This window comes from Drosophila ficusphila, unplaced genomic scaffold (genome assembly GCF_018152265.1).
Source record: "Drosophila ficusphila isolate 14025-0441.05 unplaced genomic scaffold, ASM1815226v1 contig_791, whole genome shotgun sequence".
NCBI classification, from domain to species: domain Eukaryota; kingdom Metazoa; phylum Arthropoda; class Insecta; order Diptera; family Drosophilidae; genus Drosophila; species Drosophila ficusphila.
This window is the reverse complement of record NW_025064737.1, coordinates 9,614,552-9,637,661: the sequence shown is the minus strand read 5'-3', so window position 1 is coordinate 9,637,661 and position 23,110 is coordinate 9,614,552. Positions and strand designations below refer to the sequence as shown.

Here is a 23,110-nt window from a genome sequence, read left to right as displayed (position 1 = left end):
CCTCCGTGGCTTTTCCCTCCCTTGCCAATTTGTGGCCAGTCTGTTTTCTTAATGCTTGCGGACAAAGCAAGACAAATGAGTCGGAATCAGTAAGGAAAAATGTTCAAATAAAACACTTTAAGATGAAGAAAAATAAGCAGAAAATCAGCAAATCGAAGAAGACATTTCACTTCTTGACACTCGAAAATAATTTAAAGTTATATGATTTTGATTGTGGGCAAATTGTTTTTTTTTTTTCGATAAAAAATCCCCGTCGAAAACAATATGCCACAAATGTCAATACAACAATACACGGAGCCAAAATGAAAATCCTCAAAACATTCTCCGCCATAAGAGAAAACGGCGAAAAAGGATGGAAATGGTGAAAAGCGTATAATCTGCTTATCAAGGGGTTGCAGCCCTTTTCCTCCAAGGATTCCTTCTTTTTCTAGGGACGAGAGCAACTGTTCCAAGAAAAATGAAATGAAAATTGTAAACAAAAGGAAGTGAAAATTTGATTTGCATTTCTAGCACAAGATGAAGCTAAAATTCAATTGTTCTCAATTGTAGGTTTCATTATGTCTTTGTTATTTAGTTTTATTTATTTTTTTTACTATATTACCAAACTGATTTTTCCTAAACGGAAGATATACTTGTTTTGCTTTAGTTTTTGTTATGCAAATTCGGTAAACAAATGCTTTATTTGAAAATTCTCTTCTTAAAAATTTTTCAAACCTTTTAAATTAGTTACTTATTTTGTTATTTGAATATATTAAAAAACTTGATTTAATTGAATAGCGTCAGACGATTTACTTTTAAGTAATACATTTAGTCACTAAAAATGTTACTTAGCTATAAAAATGTGCAACAAATTGCACAGATATTAAATTGAATTCATATGAGTCAGTATTTCTGTGGAATTTAAGCCACCTGAAGATTATGCAAGACCTAAAGAGGCTCTAAAAAGCGTATACTGAACCGACACAGGAAGGGCCCTTGTAAACCAAAGGAAAGTGAACAAAATCTGTAAGTTAAATCTGAATGAACCAGAGGCTGAAACAAGAGCAGCGTTCGAAAGGGAAACAATCCGAGAAACCGAAAAAGATGCAAAAGCCCAGATGCAGAGGCAACTTTGCGCCTCAATTATAATGAGAAAAGCAAACGAATTGGAAATAATTTTCAATTCACTTGTTTCCCACCTACTTTCGTGGACCTTTGCGCTTATTCGGTTTGCGATCTTCAAATATTTATGCGCCCTTTGTTTTCATTATTTATTTGACTCGCGAACTTTTGCATGCATCCCGAAATCGAAATCAGAAACTGAAACCGAATCAGGCGCTCCTTTTTTGGCCAACTGGCAGCCCGTGGGTATTTTAAGGGTACAAGGCTATTGATAAAGCTGTTAATTTTTTTAGGAACGGAGGATCTCGTGTCTGTAGGAGTGGCTTGTTTGCAAACGATAAGGGAAACTCCTGCGGCAAAATAATGAATTATTTATGTACGCAAGGTTAAAAACAGAGGGCAGCCAAATGCATAACTGAATGAATACGTTAAGACCGAAATTAATTGGGTTGGACTACCTAAAGAAAGGCGGGGATAAATGCAGAATGCAGCTTATTCGGGATTCGATTCTGAATTAAAACTGAGCTTGCCCAATGCTTTGAATTAATTGTATATAAGCGATTTCGGCTTGCAGATACTAAATTATAAAAGCAATGACTAATTTGATAAATATTTAAACAAATATATAAACAAATAATAAAGAAATGTTTTCAAAAATGTTTGCAAGGTCTAAAATGACATCGATTTCTTGCTAATATTTATGATATTTTGATTTGGAACATGGTAAAGATGCATCATTTGCATTGCGATATTCATACATTATATAAAAATCTCGGCAGGACGTGGTGAAAACTGTCAACACATTGCAACAGCAATGCAAATTGCCAAAATAGTCTGTCAAATATAAAACAAGAACTGTATGAAAAGATGTTTTGGTTTCATAGTAAAACCTAAAACGGAGAGACGAATCAGCGAGACCGCTTTGGCTCCTGTCTGGTTTCCTGATCCTGGCGGCGTTTATAAGGGGGCTGCTGTTGGAAACGAAACTGGAGGCCATTGGAGGTGCGATGGCTCTCAGCCTGGCGTTCGGCGTACTTGACCGTTATGGGCTTATAGGCGCCGTTCAAAAGGTGCTGATCCAGGTTGTGCCTGGCCATCTCAGCATCCCGATAATGCTCGAACCGCACGAAGGCCACGCCACGGGATCTTTTGGTGTACTTGTTCCGCAGGACATTCACATCCATAACGGGGCCGTAGGAGGAGAACAGGTCGCGCACTCTCTGCTCGTCCATGAAGGCCGGCAAGTGGGATATATAGAGGTTGCTATTCCTGTTAAGATCTCCCGGTGGTCGGGCGTAGGCCACCCTGAGGTTCTTGTTGCGCACCTGGTATCCATCGAGGGCGTTCACGGCCGCCGTCGCCTGGCGGGCGGAGATGAACTCCACGAAGCCGTAGCAGGCACTCAATCCCGAGTCGACATGACGCACAACCTTGTGCTTCCGGATCTCGCCGAAGTTGGAAAACAAATCATACAACTCCGATTCCATCATGTCCTGCGGCATGTAGTTGATGATCAGGTTCGTCAGGTCTCCACGTCTTGCGATTTCATCCACGCGCGGTGGCGTTCGTCCTCCGGTTGGGGATCCTTCAAAGCTGGCAAAACTCCATTGCACCTTCTGGTGACTTGAATCCTGGGCACTAAATCCTGGCGGGGAGGTTTTTCGGTTGATGCCCCTGCCCTTCTGATTACTCGGGCTCGTTCCACGCGGCTCTCGGTCTGGCGACATTTTTGAGTTGATCACCGACTTGGGTCTCATGCTGTCCTCGGTTACGGTTCATAGAAAATAATTAAAAAATAAAATATTCCAGCCAATTTTTAAGTACGTACTTAGTACTCATTATAAATATGTTTATGAGGCTTTTCGAACGGATAAAATAAATTACGAAGGTTCCAAAATCTGCTGTCAAATAAAATAAGGCTTATGACTTTACAACACTATCTGATTGATGTTAAAATCATCAGTATTGACCGCCTACTATATAATTCTACTTCTAAGTAAACTAAATCGATAGGCAAACATGAACTTGATCAGAAAATCAACTAACTAATAAATCTAATGGTACTATTTTTAAAAATAAGTTTATAATTTATATATATGTGTACCGACTTATATCTTGAAAGCTGGCGGCATGACCTCTTCCAACTTGTGGATGCAAATTAAATAAATTTCACTGGCTGCCATCGCTGATTTGGCTGAGAAGTTGGCGTGCCAAGACAAAATGAAACCCTTTATGGGCACAAGGTGCAAAAGTTTCTGATAAGTTTTCCAGCTGTTTATTTATTTGTTTGCTGATTATGGAATTTCAACGTTGCCGATTCGAAGGTGGGAGAACTGCACCGAGGAATGTAAAAACTGTGCAGGTGAGAAATAAATTGGATGTTGCTTATTTCGGTAAGCCCAATATGGCACTTGAACTTACTGATTGCGAAGGGAAGTGATCAACCATCGAATATCCCTTGGGTGAGCCAACTTCGATTTGCCAAAGTAAACTTGTTCATTATTTCTTTTTGTTTTACTTAGCCTCATATTAATTAATTTCCATTTCCGTTTTGTTATCCCGGCTACGCCGATTTTTACCTTCATGCTGACTAGACAATTAATCAAGTTTAATTACTCAACCGTTTGCGGGAGGAGTACAGGGACTCGAAGCCTTATCCTCCCGCCACTCAAGGACTCCCCTTGGGGATCGCCGGACTCGCATTCGTCCGATGTGGTGGGCATCTGCATTAATCACTGGAATATGCTTACATTTCTCAGCGCCATGTGTGCGGGAGTGGGGAGCGTACCAGAAATGGGCAGGACCCAGATAAAACTCGCCATTAAAAGACGCCTCACGTAAACAATACATCCAGATGGATGAGGTGGGTCGTTTACATATTTTCGCAGCGAATAACTTAGCAGCGGGCAAAACAAATGGTTCCTAGCTGGTATATTTGGACGATTAAAAGCGCTTTTTATTCAAGGATTAATGATTCATATATTCTGAAGATGTATATTTTATGCTGCTGCGGATCTTGATTCTGTAGGTTTTAGTTTGGTGTCCTCTTCCAACAGAATGTATTAGATGCGAGTTTTAATTGTGGGCATACTCTATACCATGAAATTGTTGCAATTGTTTTCCAAGAAATTTGTAGGAATTCTTTCCATGGAAATAAGTAAGAAATCCGAAAAGTAGTGATTGGATTGGGACTAGGATAGTACCAGGCCAACAGAATACCTTACTAGGTGGCCACGTATCATTTTTTATTTGGTCGTATTCAAAGAACTTTATATAAAAAATTACTATTGCATTTTGTTCGCCTAGTACTTCAAAATGGGATGCTGATCAAGAATATATACACTTTATGGGGTCTGAGGTGACTCCTTCACTGCGTTGCAAACTTCCGACTGAAATGACTGAAACAGACTTGAGTGCACTTTTAATACAAACTTTATTAACTTCACGTAATAAAAATCTTCACTTCATAAATTCATAGAAAGTTGTTCATTTATGGATGCCAGTTCTACATGGTCGGTTAACAAAGGAGCTTCGTGTCGAAGCAAGTGACTAATGATAAAAATGTTATACATATCATGGAGGATCACACAATAAATACGCAAGTTTAGTCTGACTACAAACTTTAGGTGTGCTAACAGTGGCTGTGAAAAGGACTTATAAAACATATGCATCAACGGGAGATGCTCATCGATTAATCGTTGAACACCATTTACTAAAGGTTGAGCCTCAAATCTACAGAATGCTACGATATTCGCTTTGATAAATTTTCTAATGGGATCTTTTAGACTTCTTTTGCATCGATAATCTCGAAATGCAGATCGTACTGCTGGTCAAATCCGATAAGGCAATCGGACATCAAGTACAATGTGAGCTGCAGTCGTCCTCGTCGCGGAGTTGCCTGGAAAGAAATGCGGTTGGAGCAGCGCTGTCCGCGAATTGTAACCCGTTTCATGGCCAGGAGCTCATCATTGGCTTGGGAGCCCAGTGTGAGGAACCAGGCTTCATTCTTGGGCTTGGGGTATTTGGGGCAGTGAACTGTGTAACTCTGTCCAGCAGCTCTTCGCTGTCCACCGGTATTCAGACGCTGAAGGTTTACAGTAAGGACATAGTCTTCGTTGGCGTGCAGTGGCATCCATTCGCCTTTCGTGTCGCCAGAAAGTGACAACGGTCGCTTGGCGTACTCGTCCTCCATATAACGACCCTCCACGGATATTAGCAAAGCTATCTCGGGCAAGTCTTGAATTACCTGCAGGAATCATAAGATATTTTAAGAAATATATCCAAAGATCAGTGACTTCAACACCTACCTTATACATCTGCTCGATCTCGTGTTCGTCGAAGGCATCTCGCAGCGGCCTGGCCAGCACTTCGTATTCCTTTCTGCAGAGCTCTTTGAGCACGGGCAGAGTTAAATAGTCGTGATCGTCGTGTGGTATGTTCAAAAAGGCATCCAGATTTCCCTCGTTCACTCCTGGCAACGTGAGAAACTCGCTGCCGTCGAACCAACGCGCCTGAATGACGCACTGCATCAGCTGCTGCACTACTAAGGTGGTGGAGAGCCATCCGCGTTCCGCTGTATAGTCCACCATCGCCTGCATCACTCGAGTGGCGTTATCCAGGGCTGATTTTGTATCCGTCAGATAATCCGAATTGGGAAGCGAATGTCGACTGAAGTGAGCCTGAAGCAGGAGGAATGTCTTCGTGTATGGCGAGTCCCAGGATGCGGATGGAGGCCTAAAGCGACTCGTTCCGGCCATCTGCTCGTTATACTTGTCCTCGTTATGCCGAACGGGTTGCTGATCGAATTCATATGAATCGGCAATGGCCAGGAGAACCTCCTTGGGGCCCATGCCCGGCTGCAGATCCTCCAGGAAGTGCTTCATTGTGCGATACGACAGATAATAGTAGGAACTGATTCGACCCAAGAAGGTTGGGACGAGACAATCATCACGCTCCACCAGACAGGCGGCACTAGATAGTTCGTAGACCACGCGCTCGACCAGGTTGGACATAAAGGCATTCACATTTTCCGGCTCCACTCCCTCCAACTGATAGTAAGAAGGATTTCGCAGCAATCGCCTAAAGAAGTAAGTCCAAGTGAGGTAGTCCAGAGCCGCCTGCTTTGACTGAACCGTTCCTGCCACGATCTCGGCATTAATGTGCTCCGGCAGCACGCCCAGCAGACTGGACTCCACGGGGAATGGATCGTACAGGAACTTTTTGTAGAAGTTCTTCTTTTCGTCATGCACCAGGACCACGGCCACGCCTTCGTTGTCGAACTGCGGTCGACCAGCTCGACCCATCATCTGCAGCACATCCGTAATGGGCATGTCCACGTACTTCTTCACCTTGCCGTCGAAGTACTCCGTGCCCTTGATCACCACCAAATGGGCGGGCAAGTTGACGCCCCACGCAAGCGTGGCAGTGGCTACAAGCACTTGGATCTTCCGGTTGAGGAAGAGCTCCTCCACACACTTTCGATCCTGCTCCTGCAGACCGGCGTGATGCAATCCAATACCAAAGGCCAGGCAGAACTTGAGGTTCTGATCGCGAATGTTCTGCAGAATCAGCTCCATTTCATTCTCCGCGATGTGTAGGAACTGCTTGGGATTGGCGTCACCTGCTACGAAGGTTATCAGATCCAGGGCAGTCAGTCTCGTCTGCCGACGTGAGGATACAAAAACGATTGTCGGCTCACACGGGGAGTAGGTGCGAATAGCCTGGAAAGTTGGCCTGTTCATTGTCGCCATGCGAGGGCAATAGTGTTTACCCGGGAATCCGTTGATGTGCACCTGCAACGGAACCGGACGAACCGAGGGCTTAAAGTTGTACAGACCCATCTTGGTGATGCCCAGCCAGTTCGCCAAATCCTGGGCGTTGGCAAGTGCCGTGGATAATCCCACGATTCTAATTGCTCGACCCGTATGTGAGCTGATAAAGTTTGTGCGGGAAACAATCACTTCGATGACCGGTCCACGATCTTCGCCCAACAGGTGGATCTCATCGATGACGATCAGGGAAACATGCTGCACATATTCTCTCGTCTGCCAGGATCGACTGATACCGTCCCATTTCTCCGGCGTGGTTACGATCAGCTGTGATTCCCGGATAGCTTGGATATCTGGCGTGACGTCGCCTGTCAGCTCCACCACTTTGAGACCCAATGAGGAACGCTGGAAACGCTGCTCCCAGTCGGAGATCCTTTCCTTCACCAACGCTTTAAGCGGAGCTATGTACACCACTTTGCACTTTGGGTTCTGGTTGAGTGCTCTGAAGATCGCTATCTCAGCCACAATAGTCTTACCACTTCCAGTCGGAGCACCTAACAGCACATTATTGTCGGTGTGGTAGAGGCAGTGAAAGATTTGCGTCTGGATGGGATTGAAGTGGGTGAACTTGTAGAGGGATTCGTAGAGGACGTTCTTAAGACAGCTGACTGGCAGTGGGCGAAGTGGTAGAAGTTCCGTTAGTGGCGGATGATGTTCCGGCAGCACCAAGTGCTGGAAGGACAATGGAATGCATGTTGTGCTGCCCAGCCAGCTGTCGCTGCTCACTCGAATGTAGTATTGCGGCGGCAGTGGCTCCTTCAGCGGAATGGTCATAACCAGCTGCTGGGACTGACCGCTTATCACCAACTTTTTGCTGAGCTGGAACAGTTCCGAGTGATAAATGTAGTTGGATTCGGGATCCTCAATCCATAGCCAGAAACTCTGACTCGTCTTGCCGTGAACGCGATCGTTCCAACTGAAACTGGGCCAGATGTCTACTTTGATGCGAAGCACCGTTCTTGTAATGGGCTGCAGACTGGCCTCCACTTCCAGCATTGGCAGTTCCTGCGCACAGCGGATAACCAGCTCTGCATAGCGATCGCTTCGTAGCCACTCCTTCAACTCTCGCTGCTCCATGTCCCTCAATCGGTAAACACTCAAGCCACGTCGCTCCAGCTTGTCAATGGTTTCCGCATTGATTGCGGGAAACTGTCGCAGATGGCTGTCAAGATCCCATTGCCGTCGTTCAAACATTTTGCACAGCTGCAGCATGCGTCCTGCCAAGACTGCATTATTTTGACGCAATACAATAGAAAACAGTGCTCTGGTTATTCTTCCTATGTTTGTGGTAATGTAGGACATGTCGGAGCTCAGTGAAAAGGACTTGACATAGCCATTAGATAGATATGTCTGAATAAGAATGTTCACCTGGCAAAGAGAAAAAAAATTTGCATGACGAACGTAAATACAACAATTTTGATAGCTACCTTGCCATGGATATTCTCACTTCCTCCGTAGGGTTTTATCTTACAGTAGTAGCTTCTCAACTCGTCCAGTTCCTCCATCTCATCATCGCGCACCTTGAGCTGCTGAAACTCCTGCGCCTGAGAAATCATGGCTAAAATCTCAGCTTCATTCATAAATGGCTTCATCAACTCATTGAACGTCTCCACAGTATCGTACTTGATGTAGAAATGCGAGGCAGTGCGGCCCAAGTCGGTGATGTTCATGTCCATAGTTCGCTGGTTGAAGCGCATCATCCGCGCCTTGTCCAGACTCATCGAGGCGGACATGATAAGAGCTCTTCGGCGAGCTTCCAGCGTGGGATCCTTTTGCAGTTCTGAATACTCGATGCCATAAACATGGGGATTGATGCGCATTCTCACAAAGAGGTAACTAAAAACAAAAATGGAATGTAATCGCATACATTTTATAAATAAATAATACCAACTCACGTGTAGCTGAGCCACTCGATAGCTTCCTCCACATTGGTAATCGTGCCCAGACCTATCTCTGCATTCAAATTGTCAGCTAGGCAGTTTACAAAGTTGGATTCGATGGGGAATTGATTTGTAAGCAGCGAAAGATAGTGATTCAGCTTATCGTAACTGGTGATAATGGTGCCCACGCCACTTTTGTCGAACTGCGGGCGACCGGCTCGTCCAAAGATCTGCAGCACATCGAGAATTCCCAGATCCACGAAGCTGCCGTGCTTGGCATCGTAGATATCCGTTCCTCGGATAATGACAGCGTGTGCCGGCAGATTGACACCCCAGGCGAGGGTAGCCGTGCAGACAAGCACTGATATGTGACCTTCGACAAAGTACTTTTCAACCATCTGACGATCGGCGCGCAGCATTCCCGCATGGTGCATGGCAAGTCCACAGGAGAATAGGTCAACCAGTTGCTTATTCCGACTTCTTTGTATCGATCGCATGGCCAATCCATGGGCTTGCGAAACTTTCGGCAAAAACACAGCGCTAGTGTTGTTCTGCTGGGCCAATTCACGTATCACATTTGCCGTTCGCACAGTGGCATTTCGAGCATGAACAAAGACCATAATCTGGTGGCCCTGCTGCACCATTTCAACGCACTTCTGGTAGCAACACTGATCCATGTCGGCGATCTGCTGCAGCGGCTTCACGGACTTGATGCCTACGAAGTTGGTGTCCAGTGGAACGGTCGGAAACGGGAATCGAAGTAGAAGAGGCCCTTCATGGGATTCACACGCAGGAAGTGGGCCACATCAATGTAATTTGGCAGGGTGGCAGACAGACCCACAATGCGAATCATCGACTGCGAGGATTCAACGAGGCGGAGTGTGCGGGCCACGAGAGCCTCCACTACAGGACCTCGTTCGCCGTGCAGCAGATGAACCTCATCAATAATGAGAAGCTTTACTAAGCTAATCAAAGCCACATCTCCGCTACCTGCAAGAAACCAAAACTAATACAAGGTACTAATTAAACTTAAACTTGTTTACCTTTTCTGGTAACCACGTCCCATTTTTCTGGAGTAGTAACCAAGATTTGAGTGGCAGCCATCTCCGCCTTGGTTAGCTGCATGTCTCCCGTCAACTCTCGCACAGCAATTTGTAATGATTTCAGACGCTTGGAGAAGTTTTCAACCATTTCAGAGGCCAGCGCCTTCATTGGAGCTATGTAAACGATCTTAAACTCGTCCCGGTTGATGATTCCCTGCTCGAGATGGCATCGAATCGTGTGTACAATGGACAACATGGCCACATTGGTTTTTCCCGCTCCCGTGGGCGCACATACCAGCATGTTTTCATTGCTGTGATAGGCCACAGGATAGACCACTGACTGGATGCGATTCAGTTCCTTGCAGTTGGCAAACGCAAGCTTTCCCACATCGTCCAGTTCTTCGATTTGGATGCGCTTGTTGCCCACTGAAAGTGGAGGTGGCTCACTCGCGGGGATCTTGACTTCCTCCCACTGTTTGTTGTCGATACGCTGGGCATTGTCTGGCAACGTAATCCTGCTGCCGCCAATGAATCCGGCGTGCTGTTTGGCCAACAGCTGACTGTCAAACACATAGGGATAGTGAATGGGCTGGTTGTGCATGTTCTGTTTGTAAGCCTCCTTTTCCGCCTTGGTGCTTAGCAGCAAAGGCTCCCGCTGTGCGGCCTCCAAAAGCTTCCGCTGGTGATTCATGCGCAGTTGTTGGACGGAAACGGCCACCGCACAGTTGGGATCGTCTTCGGGTTCTTCGTCCTTGATGCTTCGCATAATGCGGTGCAGCTTCTTCTCCTCTCGCCGCTGCATCTTGCCCAGCTGTTTTTCCTGCGCCGACTGTACCACCACGGCACTGGCAACAGTGGGTCGGCGCTCCGTCGCTCCTCCAGTAGCCGCCGACTGGATGCGCTTTTGCTTCACCTCTTTGACGCGACGGGATCGCGTAGCATACTGGTCCAACTGCCGAGCGATCTTGTCCCGGTCCTGGAGCAGTTTAATCACTAGTTCAAAGTGATCGAAGCCCAGCAACTCCATCAGTTCGTTTTGCAACTCCTCACTGCTTCGCTTGGAACCTAAAATATCGCCAACGCGATTCAACAGGTGTTCGTCGTCCAACTTCTCGGAGATCGAAAGCAGGCTCTGAAGCTCGGGACTTAACTTTGCGGCATCCGTATGCTTGGGTGCCGCCGGAGCGGACTGGGATTTGTACTTCATTGAAAACTTGTTGACGGTGCGGTTTTTCAACAGGGCATCCGGTGCGAGGTCAGTTAGCAGGCTGATGTCACACCATTCGGCGGGCGTGCACTTAACGTGGATGTGAGAGCCCCACAATGGACCCACTCCGGGAGCCTTCCGCTGCGCCTGCTGCCATCGCTTCAGAGCGGCTCGCTCGTGCTCCTCCAGCAGATCCCCGATGGCCAGGACGCACTCGTGGATCTGCGACTTCTTGCGGTCGAAGGTCTGGCCGAACATGCCGTGCAGCCGATGGGTGGTTGCCACCAGAAGCACACGCTGCTCGAGGAGCAGCCAAAAGAGGTACAAGGCGGCGTGCTCCACCACCTGTGGCTGCTCCTCGTAGCCCATGCACTCCTGCACCAGGTTGCGCAACTTGTGCAGCTGCACCTTGGCGGCGGGCTGCTTTTCGGTAGGGAGTTGAGCCAGCAGCTTGGCTATGGTCTGGTCATCCTTGCTGGAAGTTCTCGGTGGTCAGTGGAATTTCACAGGTGGTGAAATCTCTATCAACTTACTCTTGGGTGTTTGCCGTCGTGGACGCGGAGGTAGTGCTTCTCGCCTGCCGGAGAATGCTGAACCGGCGGCTCCGGGCCTCCAGCTCTGTTTTCGTGCGCAAGGATGCACTCAGACGTGGCGGTTCCCACATATTTATCCTTATTTATGTCTGTTATTTTGCGAGGAAGAGGCAATCGCCAAGCAAGTTGGCATTCTGTTTGCCGCGAAGCAGTGTTGGAAAAGGCGACGTGGGATTGCGTCTTTGCTAAGGGCCATTAGCCTTCAAATATTTGTAACCAACAAATTTTAAAATTGTGTATTTGCAGTTTTCGATTAAAAATATTTTTACGTAGGACAAGGCATACACTGCTTTTAAAAACTTTTAAAAGCATTGACAACAATTACATAATTTATGCAAACAAGTACATATTCAGAGTATAAGTCAGAGTGTAAGGCATTTAAAAGTTTAAAGCCAATGAACGAGTTTACTCAAGAACTTACAAGGTCTAAGCCAAACCTTTGAAATCAATTGTAGTTGTTGGTTTCGTTTTTCAAATTCAAATTTGCGCGCTATCCCGTTCTGTACAAATGGTAACCACAACTGGCAGTATTGAGCGCCAAATTTGGTCAACCTAAGTTTTTCCATCAACGTTGCCACATCTTCGAAAAAAGCTGCATTGAATATCGTAATCTTGAATTGAAAAAGTACGTTACAAATATTCAAGGGATTTTATCCAGTCTTTTAACTTAAAAATGATGAATAAATTTAATACGTACATTTAAATTAAAAACTTAAGGGATCATGAATTACTATTTATAATTAAATAAATATATATTATAAATAAATTAAATAGCAGCATGAAACATTTAATTCTGTGACAGTGAATATCGTAAGTGTTTCATCCTTTTGTCTTAACTTTCTCCTTAACTTTTCTAAAACAATTTACGTATGCAAAACTTGTCGCTCGTCAGCTCGATTAGGAACTTTACAACCTGTGTCCAGCTGCTTTTGATTTGAGGCTGCCCACTAACCTCCATCCCCCACAAACCCCAAAATAAACCCATAAACTTGTTGCGCAAGATGCAATTGTCTGTGTGCTCTTGTTTATTATGCACCGAGTGTCCACATATTCGCCCGAGTTTTCTTGGTAATTCATCCGCCACATGCTTCATTGACCACTTTGAATGGGAAAATCTTAGAGTGGAAAGATTTCTTATTCAAGAGGAGTATATAAACAAGGAGCCCGTCTTATCTGTCCTTTCAGTTGCGATTTATCTGGGATACGGAACAGGACTCCATTGAAAGATCTTACTTATGAGAGGCTCAGCATTTTGAGCAGACTGCCGACCAATGACTAAGACCACAATGCATTGGCTGGCTCACTTCCAGATTATATTGCTATGTAAGTTTAAAATAATCAGAGGATTTGAACTTTTAATTTATATTGCTAATTATGTAGGCATTTGGTTGATGTGCCCCAGTTCGAAGGCCATAAAATGCGACACTTGTGGCAAGGAGTGTGCCAGCGCCTGTGGCACCAAGCACTTTCGGTAAGACAACTGTTATACAGAAACCTAAGATACACTTAAGCATACCTCCTAATATAATTCGCTTCCTAACAGTAATGAATGAAAATTCTCAATACAATTGTAATTTTCCTAGGACCTGTTGCTTTAACTACCTTCGCAAACGTTCCTATCCGGATGCACTGCGTCAGAGCTCGGATCGCAGGCTCATCGACTTCATCCTGCTGCAAGGACGAGCCCTCTTCACCCAGGAATTGCGCGAGAGACGCCACAATGGCACTTTGATAGACCTCGGCTTGAACACCTACTACCGCTAAAACCACTCCTAATAACTCAATCTACGCTGATACTGACACTGACTTTGATTCCGACTCCTGATTTATGTGATCCAATGGCAAAAGGTTGAAATGTTTGAAATGTTAATTTTCCAATAAAGGCACTAACTTCTTTGGGGCACTGTGCTTGATGAAGCAGCTAAGCAAGTCACTTGTCACTCGGGTTATTTGATTTTGTATCAATTGCACTTATATTATATATTTTACTACATTTTTTTTATATTTTTCATTGCCAGCTTTTTTTTTGGGTTTTCCTTGAGGTGTCTTTTTTGCAAAATAGTTGAGTCTTTGTAGATCTAGAGCTGTCAGTTCCCTACTTCTGCAGTCGTCGTCTCTGAATCGCTTAGGCCTGGGATTCGCTGATCTCCGCGGTGGCCTGTGTCCTCGAATCCGCGCCGAAGTCGTCCTTGCCGCAGGCCAGGCAGGGCATCTTCTCCCGCAGGACCTGCTTGTACTTGGGATGGCTGGGGGAAGATATATATGAAATAAATTTATAAGGATATATAAAGTAAGATCACCTCAATCCGTAGACAATGGGATTGCACACTGCATTCGCCTTGGCGAACACGGATCCACAAATGGTGCTCAGTGGACTCAAGTGCATGGACTCGAAGACGCCAGCATAGTTGATGATGGTATAGGGAGTCCAGGCGAAGAACCACAGCGAGATGGTGGTCAGAGCCACCTTGGCCAGCTTGATTTCGATGGCCTTGCTCTTGTCAGCCTCACTGTTCCTTAGAGAAGCCACGTTCATCTTCTTGGCCTGCTCCCTCATGGCTTTCTCATGGGCAGCAACAGCCTGGAAAATAAAATTCAAATTAAATAAAGATTAGAGTAATAATAATAAGGATAAGCAATAAATTTATAGTCTCAAAATTGAATCCCAATACCAAGAATATTACTTTTAAGCCTATGATTTTGTTCAATCCTAATACTCTTAATTCCAATTTGTAATCTGCTCATCCACATAACTAGATATCCTTATAACTCCTTCTCACCTTCATGATGTGCCAGTAGGAGAAGATAATGGTCAGCAGCGGCGTGAGGTAGACCCACAGCGAGTAGACGATGATGTAGGAGCGGTTGAACCAGTCCTTGGCGAAGTAGTCGGTGCCGCAGGCGGTCATGTTGCCCTCGGGCACGTAGCGATTCCATCCGAAGAGCGGCAGCAGAGCCCAGGTTAGGCAAATGGTCCAGACGACCATCAGCCGGAGCACCGCCGCCGTGGCCGTCAGGGGTTTCCTGGCCATGCCCTTCACGATCACACAGTACCTGTCGTAGGCAATCAGGGTCATGGACCAGATGGACACACAGCCGAAGAGCGAGCCGAACATCCCGTACAGCTCGCACAGGAAGGGACCCATGATCCAGGTGCCGTAGAAGCCGTTCAGCACCACGGGCGGGAACATGGTGAACATCATCATGAAGTCGGAGAAGGCCAGGTTGACCACGAACATGTTGGAGGGAGTGCGCAGGCCCTTCGACGAGGTGAAGATGTACATCACGATGAAGTTGCCCGCCAGCGACATCATGCCCAGAATGGCGATCACGAACCCGATGATGCCGAACCACATGGGCTCCATGGGTGGCCACTGGTACCAGTAGGGATCCACCATGTGCATGATCTCGGCGGGCACACTCTCCGCCAGGCTGAGGTTGTTGCGACCATCGCGCATGTAGCCGTAGCTCGGTGGACTCAAACTGGCCATTTTGGGGCTGCAACTCCTGTTCTGATCGGTGGTAACTTTTTGGGATCTTGGCTGACTTCTCTGCTGCGGAGGAGACTACTCGCTGCCCATAGCAGGACGACTGGCTCTCGGGACGCGGACTTGGAGGCAATGTCTGCGGCGAAAGCCTGGCCAGGTCTTTATATGGCCACTTGTGACCAGCCCGTCTTAGACTAATTGCCCTAATCCAATTAGTCGTCACTTGGCCAATCCAAAGCTGCCGATTCCAATTGCGCTTTCGATTGCCGCAAATTTGCTGCGTCGGATTAGCAGTACTCGCGTCATTCCCAAACCGACTTAGCCGCCAAATAGCCACAAGGTCAAGTTTGAGGCAGCTCCCCACCAACAAGCCACCAATCCACCAATGACCACCCACCCAGCAATTAGATTAAGACAAACGCTTTCCTGCTTCGCCAAGTTCACGTTTACTGACACACTTGTGGGTTTGCTCCTCAGAAATGCCAATGGTAACCCAACTTGCGGGCTCCTCTCATCACGGAGCCCAACTGGAACTGCAGGCTGCCGTAGGACTCCATGGAGAGGCCCTTGCACTTCAGGTTGTCCAGCAGGACCTTGGGATCCTTCAGCTCCGGTTCGCGGCGCAGCAGCCAACTGGTGATATCCGCCATCATGTTGGGGCACTTGGGCATCAGGATGGGGGCCTGCAGCTGCTCCGATTGCTCCGCAGGGCGACGGCTGCCGAAGACCGGCAGGTGGATGTGCGCGTAGCCGAGGAGGGTTTCCCGACCCAACCCACTGCGCCCGAAAACGCTCACCAGCATCTGTGGCCCTGAAAAATAGGGAAATACAAGTGAGTATAGGATAACAAAATTCCAAATTGGTTCAGTCATTCCATTTTTTGTATACAAAATTTAATATACGTAGAAAGTGCCAAAATATTAATGAGTATAATCTTTAAATAATAATCGTTTTTATAAATCATTAGAAATTTTAAATTAATCACGCCAGGTGGGCAATATCTGGTCAGTAAATTATATTTACCATTATTTAAACATAAAGAAAATATGCACAACTTAGGTACACATTTTACTACACATTTGGTAACCTATAAACTAAATAAACTTGCATAAAAACTATAATCTGTTACATATAGACATTATATGTTTAGGATAAGCTAATTATTTCTTTTAAGAAGTTGTTAACCACAAGTAACGTGTAAATGCTGAAAAATAGTATCTACCTACTCCAACTCATATAAAACCGGTTTCAATCACTTCACATAAATATCTAATAAATGAAATAAAATAAATATTATATTTGTTACCCACAGCCAAAGGGACTGGTGCTCTTGTAGGTGACCTCGATGGGCATGTTGAAGACAATCGGTTCGTTAAAGGGGCCCCTCTTGTTGGTGGCCAGCTGGGTGATTCCGTGCTGGGGACCCGAGGCCAGCTGCCAGTCAGGACCTGCCACCAGTTCGTAGCGCAGGAAGACGAACTCCTTGTCGGGACCCAGAGGAAATGTGGCCGAGACAATTTGGCCAGAGATGCACAAGCTGAAGCAACTGGCAGTGGCTTTCACGTCCATCGGACTGGGAGGACTCTCTTTGGCACTTCTGGACTTCTTTCTGCCCTTCCTGGGCCTTTGTTTGTGTTTTTCACGCCGCGGACTGGTGTCCCGGTTGCCCGGGAGACTGATTCCCTCGCTGCCACTCATGGTGGTGGTTTCCGACTCCCGAAGGGGTGTGTTTCTCCACCAGAATGCAAAGTGCCTTCCACCTGACAACTGACAATGAAAAGCCGGAGTGTTGGAAAAGGTGCACACATTTGACAAATCCAAATAAGGATTATAATCGATATCATTTGCTTACCTGGCAAAATCAATGTTTTATGCATTTATTAATTCTCTATAGCTTTTTCTGCACACGCCAAAATGTTTTGCATATTAAATAACCCAAACAGAAACTGTCATCGAATTTCTAAACAACCTTACCATTATCGACTATTTGGCATTTTTATGTCAGTGGAATTTATATGAATTTATTGCTGTTTTCATATAATAAATTCAAATTTTGTTGTTTGGCACGTGACGCGTTTAAAACGGAAAACAACATAAGGTGCTCAGTTCTTCTGGTTATTATTACATGTACGGAACCTGAGAGATTTAATAGCATAGCTTAGCACTTATTGATTATACGTATGGATAGTATATGGCCTGTCCATACTTAATAACAGTTTAGATAAAGTTCCGTGGTTAATTTAAATTTCTTGCTGATTTAATGAACCGGCGTGTTCATAAATCAAATTAATGATGTCTTTCGGTAAATATTGTAAGTACTTTACTTGCATTGACCGAGTGTTTCCTTTGTCTATTTTTAATTCAGTTGGGAAAACAACTCATTTTATTCTAATTCTATTTTTACTTACTTATACTTATACTTATTTTATTCACACAGTTTGTCAAGCTTGGGGCGTCTGGTCATGTCGACGCCAATGTAATTTAATGCCATCCAAGTTACATGCTCGTTACACGGACATCGAGTGGTTCTGGCTTTTGGTCTGGTTCTGCTTTGCATACTTCGATCCAGTGCGGAATATCACTATATCTGCACTCGACGGATACGTGACAATTACAATTACAAGATAATAACTCATTTTCAGCCGGCAGTCGGGGCGGGGCGAAAGGTCAATTGCGATCGACACGGCCCGAGGCAACTGACTCAGCCTCCTGGCCGTCGTGTAATTAATTCTGTAATGGCCATTTAGCAATTTATAGCTGCCAACGCGGCATGCTTGTAAATCATTGTGACAATTGCCGGCGCTACCGAAACGGGAAGTCGCGCCTCCGATCTTCGATCTCCGGTGCCGCTCCCTGCCCCAAGATGCATTATGCAATGCAAAACTGGCCAGAAGCCAATAGCTAGTTGTTCAGTTAGTCGGTTAGCATTTCCATGCCTCTTGGCGTAATTAAAATGCGCCTTAAATAATGTCAATGGTTCAAGGCGAGGTGGTGGCTCAGCTGTCCTGGGTTCAACACTCTACACTCATCTCCAATCTTCTCGATCCGCAGAACCACGCAGATGATCTTCGCACCACTCGGTTTCGCCTCTCACTGCAGCTGTGGTGCAGCCGGTGGCTCAGAGTGGTGCAGCAGCTGGTCCAACCAGGCGGTGCTGCAATCCCAAGACTGATGGAGTGCTTACACTGAAAGGAAAGGGTTGAAAAATGGAAAAGAATTTTGTATCAGATATTAAGGCCTTCGAAAAGAAGTAGAATGATAATTAAGTATCTAAATGCTGATCATTTTGAAATGTTTGATTTTTGTTTCTTTATTTTTTTGTTAAATGATATCTTAATAAAATATATTATTATCTTTATTTCTTATTGTAGAACACAAAATCTTATATTTTATCTTCATGTTTCGTAACTGGTTTGAGATAAGATCTGCAATATTATTACTCATTAAAGAGTCTTGTTCTAATTAGCTTATAGTTTTTCCATTTATAATCTTGTTCTTGGATGATTCTCTTTTAATCAGACAATTTTAAATGGTATTTAAAATTATAACGAATAAATGCATAAACTAGTCATCAGAAGTTACCCAGTTACCTATTAAAAAAACGCGTATAAAAACACTCCGATAAACATGCTGATATTCAAATCGGATTCCTCGTGACTCCGAGAACTTACTCACGATTGTCGCACGATTTCTGCCAGTATGTCAGAACCCAAGTGTGTGCGGCATGTGCAGTTCCACGGAATAAGCCCCCTGATAGCCAAAACAAAAGCTTAGGCTTAGGCAGGCAGCCAAAAACCGAAAGCCGAATGCGAACGTGGAGCCATCGGGCGGGCGGACCATCAGAAATCGGACAGCGGGCCACAAGTATAAGTATAGTAAGTAACGCCGTAAGCCGCTCAAGACTTGGCCGCTGCAATCGGAGGAAGCGCTGACGCAGCGCAGAATCGACATTATATTTCGGATCGGATCGAGTTGGGCATTATGGCCTGATGGCATTATGCTTCTAATACTGCAGAGCACCGCCTGCAGGCACACACACTCCAACCTCAAACCCACACTCGTGCATATTCGCAGTGCAATAATTATGGCCTGCATTCAATTACGTTTTCGGAATCAATGAACAGAAGAAGAAGAGTTATTCAGAAAGAAATATAAATTTGGTGGGGCCTTATATAAAACCGATTCATATCCATTGAATGGCCTGGTGTAAATGAAATTGAAAATGAAAATGAAAATGCAATTTTTCAATTGAAGTCTTTGGCCAGTGCATTGGCCACCGCGAAGGGCGTTGCATTACCGAAAGTTGAGAGCGGTGTGTTGAACCGTTGAGTTGCGCAACGCGAATTTCTGGAGCGGTTCAGCGGTCGATGGAAGGGCCAGGAAACCATCTGCAGATGCCTAATATCTCTCCCCGACCAACCGACAGTTCAAAGAGCTCGAAAAGATCCAGAGAATATGAGTTATGCATGCGCGTGTACTTGAATACTAGACCGTTTTATGATCTTGCCTTTCAGCGGGCACTCATCTTTTATGGCGATGGAGCGGTGCCACCCACTGTACTTCTGCTACTTTTAAAATGTTTTTAATTCCAACTCACTTCAAGTATGTTCCACATGATGCCCATAAATATTTGCAAGCCTATGGGATACGATTTGCATGCATACGCCATTCGGTCTTCGTTTCAAGGAATACGAGTACACTGATCAAAACTAAAGTTTTATTTTACGGAACCAATCAATATAAAACTCTTATAAGATGAAAAATTAATTGTCATTCTTTTTAATTATTTTAGTAGGACACAGAAAAATAATTTAATGTATTTATTTTATATATTACCAAACATATTGTTGAAGATATAACTTTTAAATATAAATAAATGTTACTAATTCCTTCACCTCAATTTAAAAGATTCACATTTTATCTCATAGGATAATGAGAACTTTTCAATTCAAATCTTTTTATTATGTTAAATGAACTAGATAAATAAAATAAAAGCTCTTAAATTGGCCATGTATTAATCACTCAAAAATGTTTGTTCAGCGTATATTTTAGATCTGTCAAGAGGACAAACATAAATTATTAAAACGATTTCCTTACCCAATAAAACTATAAACATATGTTGAGTGTTTACTTTTCCTCAAGAAAAAACTGGTCAAGGCTGGAATTGAAATTCGGCTTGCGCGATAAAAATGTAAACAGTCAAAAATGAGAAATTGTGTCTTGTTTTAGATGGCATGTTTTCCGCTGTGCATCTATATATAAACCACTATTAGTTTATATTTTTCGCGTTGCGTGGGCGTGGGCTAGTCTCAGGGTCAACGCACGATGTATATTCGCATCCCCATCCCGATCACGCTCCCCCTTTGAATCTCCAAACGAATCCCCATCACCGATTCCCAACTAGATCGCCATCTGTGTGCGCTGTCATAGTGGATGGCCTATGCTGTAGCTGAATGGATGGATGATATATGCCATACAGTTAAGTGAAATGTATCTTCGAGATACGGGAGTACCGCGAATGCCTCTTACGCATGCCTCTCGATTCCGATTCCCATTCTCGATTCTTTTCTTTTCCGATTCCTGCCGCTGATTGACAGCGCCCGTAATTGAGTTTGATTTTTGCGAATTTCCAGAATTTAGACATCACCCAAAGGGGGGCATAAAATGGAAGGCTGGGGGAGGGGAACTCTCTTAAAAAAGGTTTGTGTTTAGTTAGCCCAAATATTTGATTCGATTTGATTGAGCGGCTGTCAGGGGTAACTTAAAAACCTGAGCTCTCAATAATTCCAAAGGGGGCTTTCGCAGGCCTTCGATCATTCAATCAGGATCAATATTTATCAATCAAGTGTGTGGGTGAGCGAGTGGAGACTGAATGGAAACGCTCGCAAGTTTTGGACCAGTTCACGCACTGCGGCGCACACTCACCCATAAATATCTACGGACAGACGCAATTGACTAAGAGGCCTGCGCGTGTTGGACGCACGGACGGATAAACAGACGGAGCGTCTGACATCTGAAGACCTTCCAATACTATACAGTAGATCCGTAGACCAGGGCTCTTAACAGCCAAATAAACTTGGAGGTCGATCGGAACTGCACATGCAGAGAGGAGTACCTGAATTTATGTAGGTTCTGAATAAAATAAAATTCCAAAACTGAGGAATCCAATTCCATCGGATGTTTCTATGGGGCAAGCGTACTGTTTCTATTTTGGCATTTACTGCTAAACAAAAGTTTATGGCTGCGCGTGCTGCCGGCTGCCTAATGATCTAAATGCGTTAATTATCAAGATGATACAACGCGCTGTAGATCTGGACAGATACCATACATAGATGCTGAATAGACAGATAGATACAATGCGGTCAGCCCGGAGATCTCGATCATTAACATCTGAAAAGCAGCGGCGCCTCTTTGAACAGTCTTTCCTAATTTAGTCAGCATGCTGCCCCTTTATTAGCCTGGTTTAGATTAAGGATTCGCCGGAACGGCTAGTTAATAAGACGCCCAGCTAGGGAGGCTGTTTATCTAGTGGACGGGTAAACAATGTACATAGGGCATGGCCAGTTCGGTCTGATGAAAACGTTCTTGTAATACCCACTTGCCTCCAGACTTTTATGGCTGTTTTGTAAGATTTGTTGTTTTGGCTGCTGTTTTATGTTGGCTTCATTCGGTTGCCGGCAGTTTGTTGTTGATTACAAAACAAGCGTTGCAAGATTGCATAGTTTCTGCCGCAATCCCAATGCAACACCCCGCTGGCGTTCCGCTCTTCCCGGAATCCCATTAAGCTGTTTTTCATTATTTTTCCTTTCGTTTATAAGACCCATACATGTATCATATTTTAGAATATTTCAGAATTTTTGCAAACTGGCGGCGGCGAGAGAGCCAGCAAAATGGATTTTTAATTTCCAACTATACTTTAATTTGGCAAACGAGCTCTCGTCTTTTAATTGATTAATTCTTATTGCTGCGTTTGATTAAAGAAAATATTTAGTATACAACAGGGTCAATTGCTACATATGGTAATTTGCCATAGAAGACATTTATGTGGAAGAGTTCTCGGCGCTCGAATAATGGAGCGGATCGCAACTATTTTCGGCCACTGACGCGATCAGTAGATTGATCTTGACCTACATCGGGTGGCATCCAGCAGATGTCGCACTCTTTTGGTATAAACGGCCTAAAATAATGTATCATACTAGGGTATGGAAATTATATCTCTTTAAATTGACTCACTTTTTGGGATGGGTCACAGTACGATCACTTTGTCAAGAGTGTCATGTCAGATAAAGTACGTCATGGTTCTGTTTTCCCTTCACTGATAAGGATGAGCCTGTCATCTCCCATCATTTTATTTTCCCAAATATTGGTTTTACGCTCTTGAATCATCTAGTGATGGAATGGATCATGCAAATCCCGCACAGACCTTTCCCTTTAAAAATGAAAACGTCATTTTATTTTCTTAAATGTACGATAACTATAAACTCAGTCTCTTCTTTGATTTTTCTGTAATATGTTCATTTTAAGGGGAATCCAACGATATCAGTCCGTAATGCATAAGAAATTTTATGATTTGAACGTTTGTATAAAAAAATTGTAATTGTTCATACACTTGTGATTTAGTTATTAATAATTTTTAAATATAAATATAAAAGAATTACCCAAGCAATAATTTAGTTTAGTTCTTCAAATATATGTATATTAATTATATCCAATAATTTTTTATTGGTTATTTAAGGATAATTGATATAGTCGACAGACCTGTTCGTTCAAACCGGCCAAATTAATTTGGTTTCTGGGTCTTTCTTGGCCTGCACCATTCGACCTTGTTACTATGTCAAGACTAAGATCTTATCTGCGGATACAAGAGATAAGAGAATTTCGGCACTCTAAAGGTTGTAGAACCTAGCGAAAGCACATAATCCGCACATGTGCGAATGTATGCGGATTATACAGTGGCAAGTTAAGAGAGC

The 23,110-nt window shown here is 44.4% G+C and overlaps 5 protein-coding genes across 6 annotated transcripts in view; 1 reads left to right on the top strand and 4 right to left on the bottom strand.

Moving 5' to 3' along the window:
- Positions 1 to 1,748: 1,748 nt before the first annotated feature.
- On the bottom strand, positions 1,749 to 2,975 carry LOC108096250 (sex-lethal homolog). The gene is made up of 2 exons (XM_017197702.2): positions 2,930 to 2,975; positions 1,749 to 2,859 (listed from the first exon to the last, which is right to left on the bottom strand). Exons 1-2 carry the CDS (start codon positions 2,938 to 2,940, stop codon positions 2,010 to 2,012), a joined length of 861 nt encoding a protein of 286 aa, XP_017053191.1. The 5' UTR covers positions 2,941 to 2,975; the 3' UTR covers positions 1,749 to 2,009.
- A 1,540-nt stretch (positions 2,976 to 4,515) lies between these two features.
- On the bottom strand, positions 4,516 to 11,777 carry LOC108096366 (activating signal cointegrator 1 complex subunit 3). The gene is given in 7 exon segments (XM_017197921.2): positions 4,516 to 5,347; positions 5,409 to 8,297; positions 8,357 to 8,765; positions 8,825 to 9,548; positions 9,551 to 9,799; positions 9,853 to 11,534; positions 11,593 to 11,777. Coding segments are annotated over 7 exon segments (6,549 nt in total). The 5' UTR covers positions 11,724 to 11,777; the 3' UTR covers positions 4,516 to 4,882.
- A 1,054-nt stretch (positions 11,778 to 12,831) lies between these two features.
- Positions 12,832 to 13,577, top strand: LOC108096422 (trissin). Its single transcript, XM_017198010.2, has 3 exons — positions 12,832 to 12,975; positions 13,033 to 13,123; positions 13,236 to 13,577. Exons 1-3 carry the CDS (start codon positions 12,924 to 12,926, stop codon positions 13,414 to 13,416), a joined length of 324 nt encoding a protein of 107 aa, XP_017053499.1. The 5' UTR covers positions 12,832 to 12,923; the 3' UTR covers positions 13,417 to 13,577.
- A 5-nt stretch (positions 13,578 to 13,582) lies between these two features.
- LOC108096401 (opsin Rh6) lies at positions 13,583 to 15,295 on the bottom strand. The gene is made up of 3 exons (XM_017197975.2): positions 14,433 to 15,295; positions 13,953 to 14,233; positions 13,583 to 13,898 (listed from the first exon to the last, which is right to left on the bottom strand). Exons 1-3 carry the CDS (start codon positions 15,141 to 15,143, stop codon positions 13,778 to 13,780), a joined length of 1,113 nt encoding a protein of 370 aa, XP_017053464.1. The 5' UTR covers positions 15,144 to 15,295; the 3' UTR covers positions 13,583 to 13,777.
- Positions 15,296 to 15,562: 267 nt separating this feature from the next.
- The window catches only part of LOC108096411 (B9 domain-containing protein 1), a 39,957-nt gene continuing 32,409 nt past the window's right edge, over positions 15,563 to 23,110 (bottom strand). For both annotated transcript variants that reach the window (XM_017197997.1, XM_017197988.2), the window contains exons 2-3: positions 16,451 to 18,325; positions 15,563 to 15,951 (exon numbers count right to left, since the gene is read on the bottom strand). In XM_017197997.1, coding sequence (XP_017053486.1) covers positions 15,614 to 15,951; positions 16,451 to 16,838 — 726 coding nt within the window. In that variant the 5' untranslated portion in view covers positions 16,839 to 18,325 and the 3' untranslated portion in view covers positions 15,563 to 15,613. The remainder of the gene's footprint in view (positions 15,952 to 16,450; positions 18,326 to 23,110) is intronic.

Excerpts from the sequence above, each read along its gene's own strand:
- LOC108096422 (XM_017198010.2), top strand. The coding sequence starts at position 12,924 with ATGACTAAGACCACAATGCATTGGCTGGCTCACTTCCAGATTATATTG. Across the intron at positions 12,976-13,032 it reads CTTCCAGATTATATTGCTAT|GCATTTGGTTGATGTGCCCC; the intron begins GTAAGTTTAAAA and ends CTAATTATGTAG. Across the intron at positions 13,124-13,235 it reads TGTGGCACCAAGCACTTTCG|GACCTGTTGCTTTAACTACC; the intron begins GTAAGACAACTG and ends TAATTTTCCTAG.
- LOC108096401 (XM_017197975.2), bottom strand. The coding sequence starts at position 15,143 with ATGGCCAGTTTGAGTCCACCGAGCTACGGCTACATGCGCGATGGTCGC. Across the intron at positions 14,234-14,432 it reads CCTACTGGCACATCATGAAG|GCTGTTGCTGCCCATGAGAA; the intron begins GTGAGAAGGAGT and ends TTTATTTTCCAG. Across the intron at positions 13,899-13,952 it reads CCCATTGTCTACGGATTGAG|CCATCCCAAGTACAAGCAGG; the intron begins GTGATCTTACTT and ends ATCTTCCCCCAG.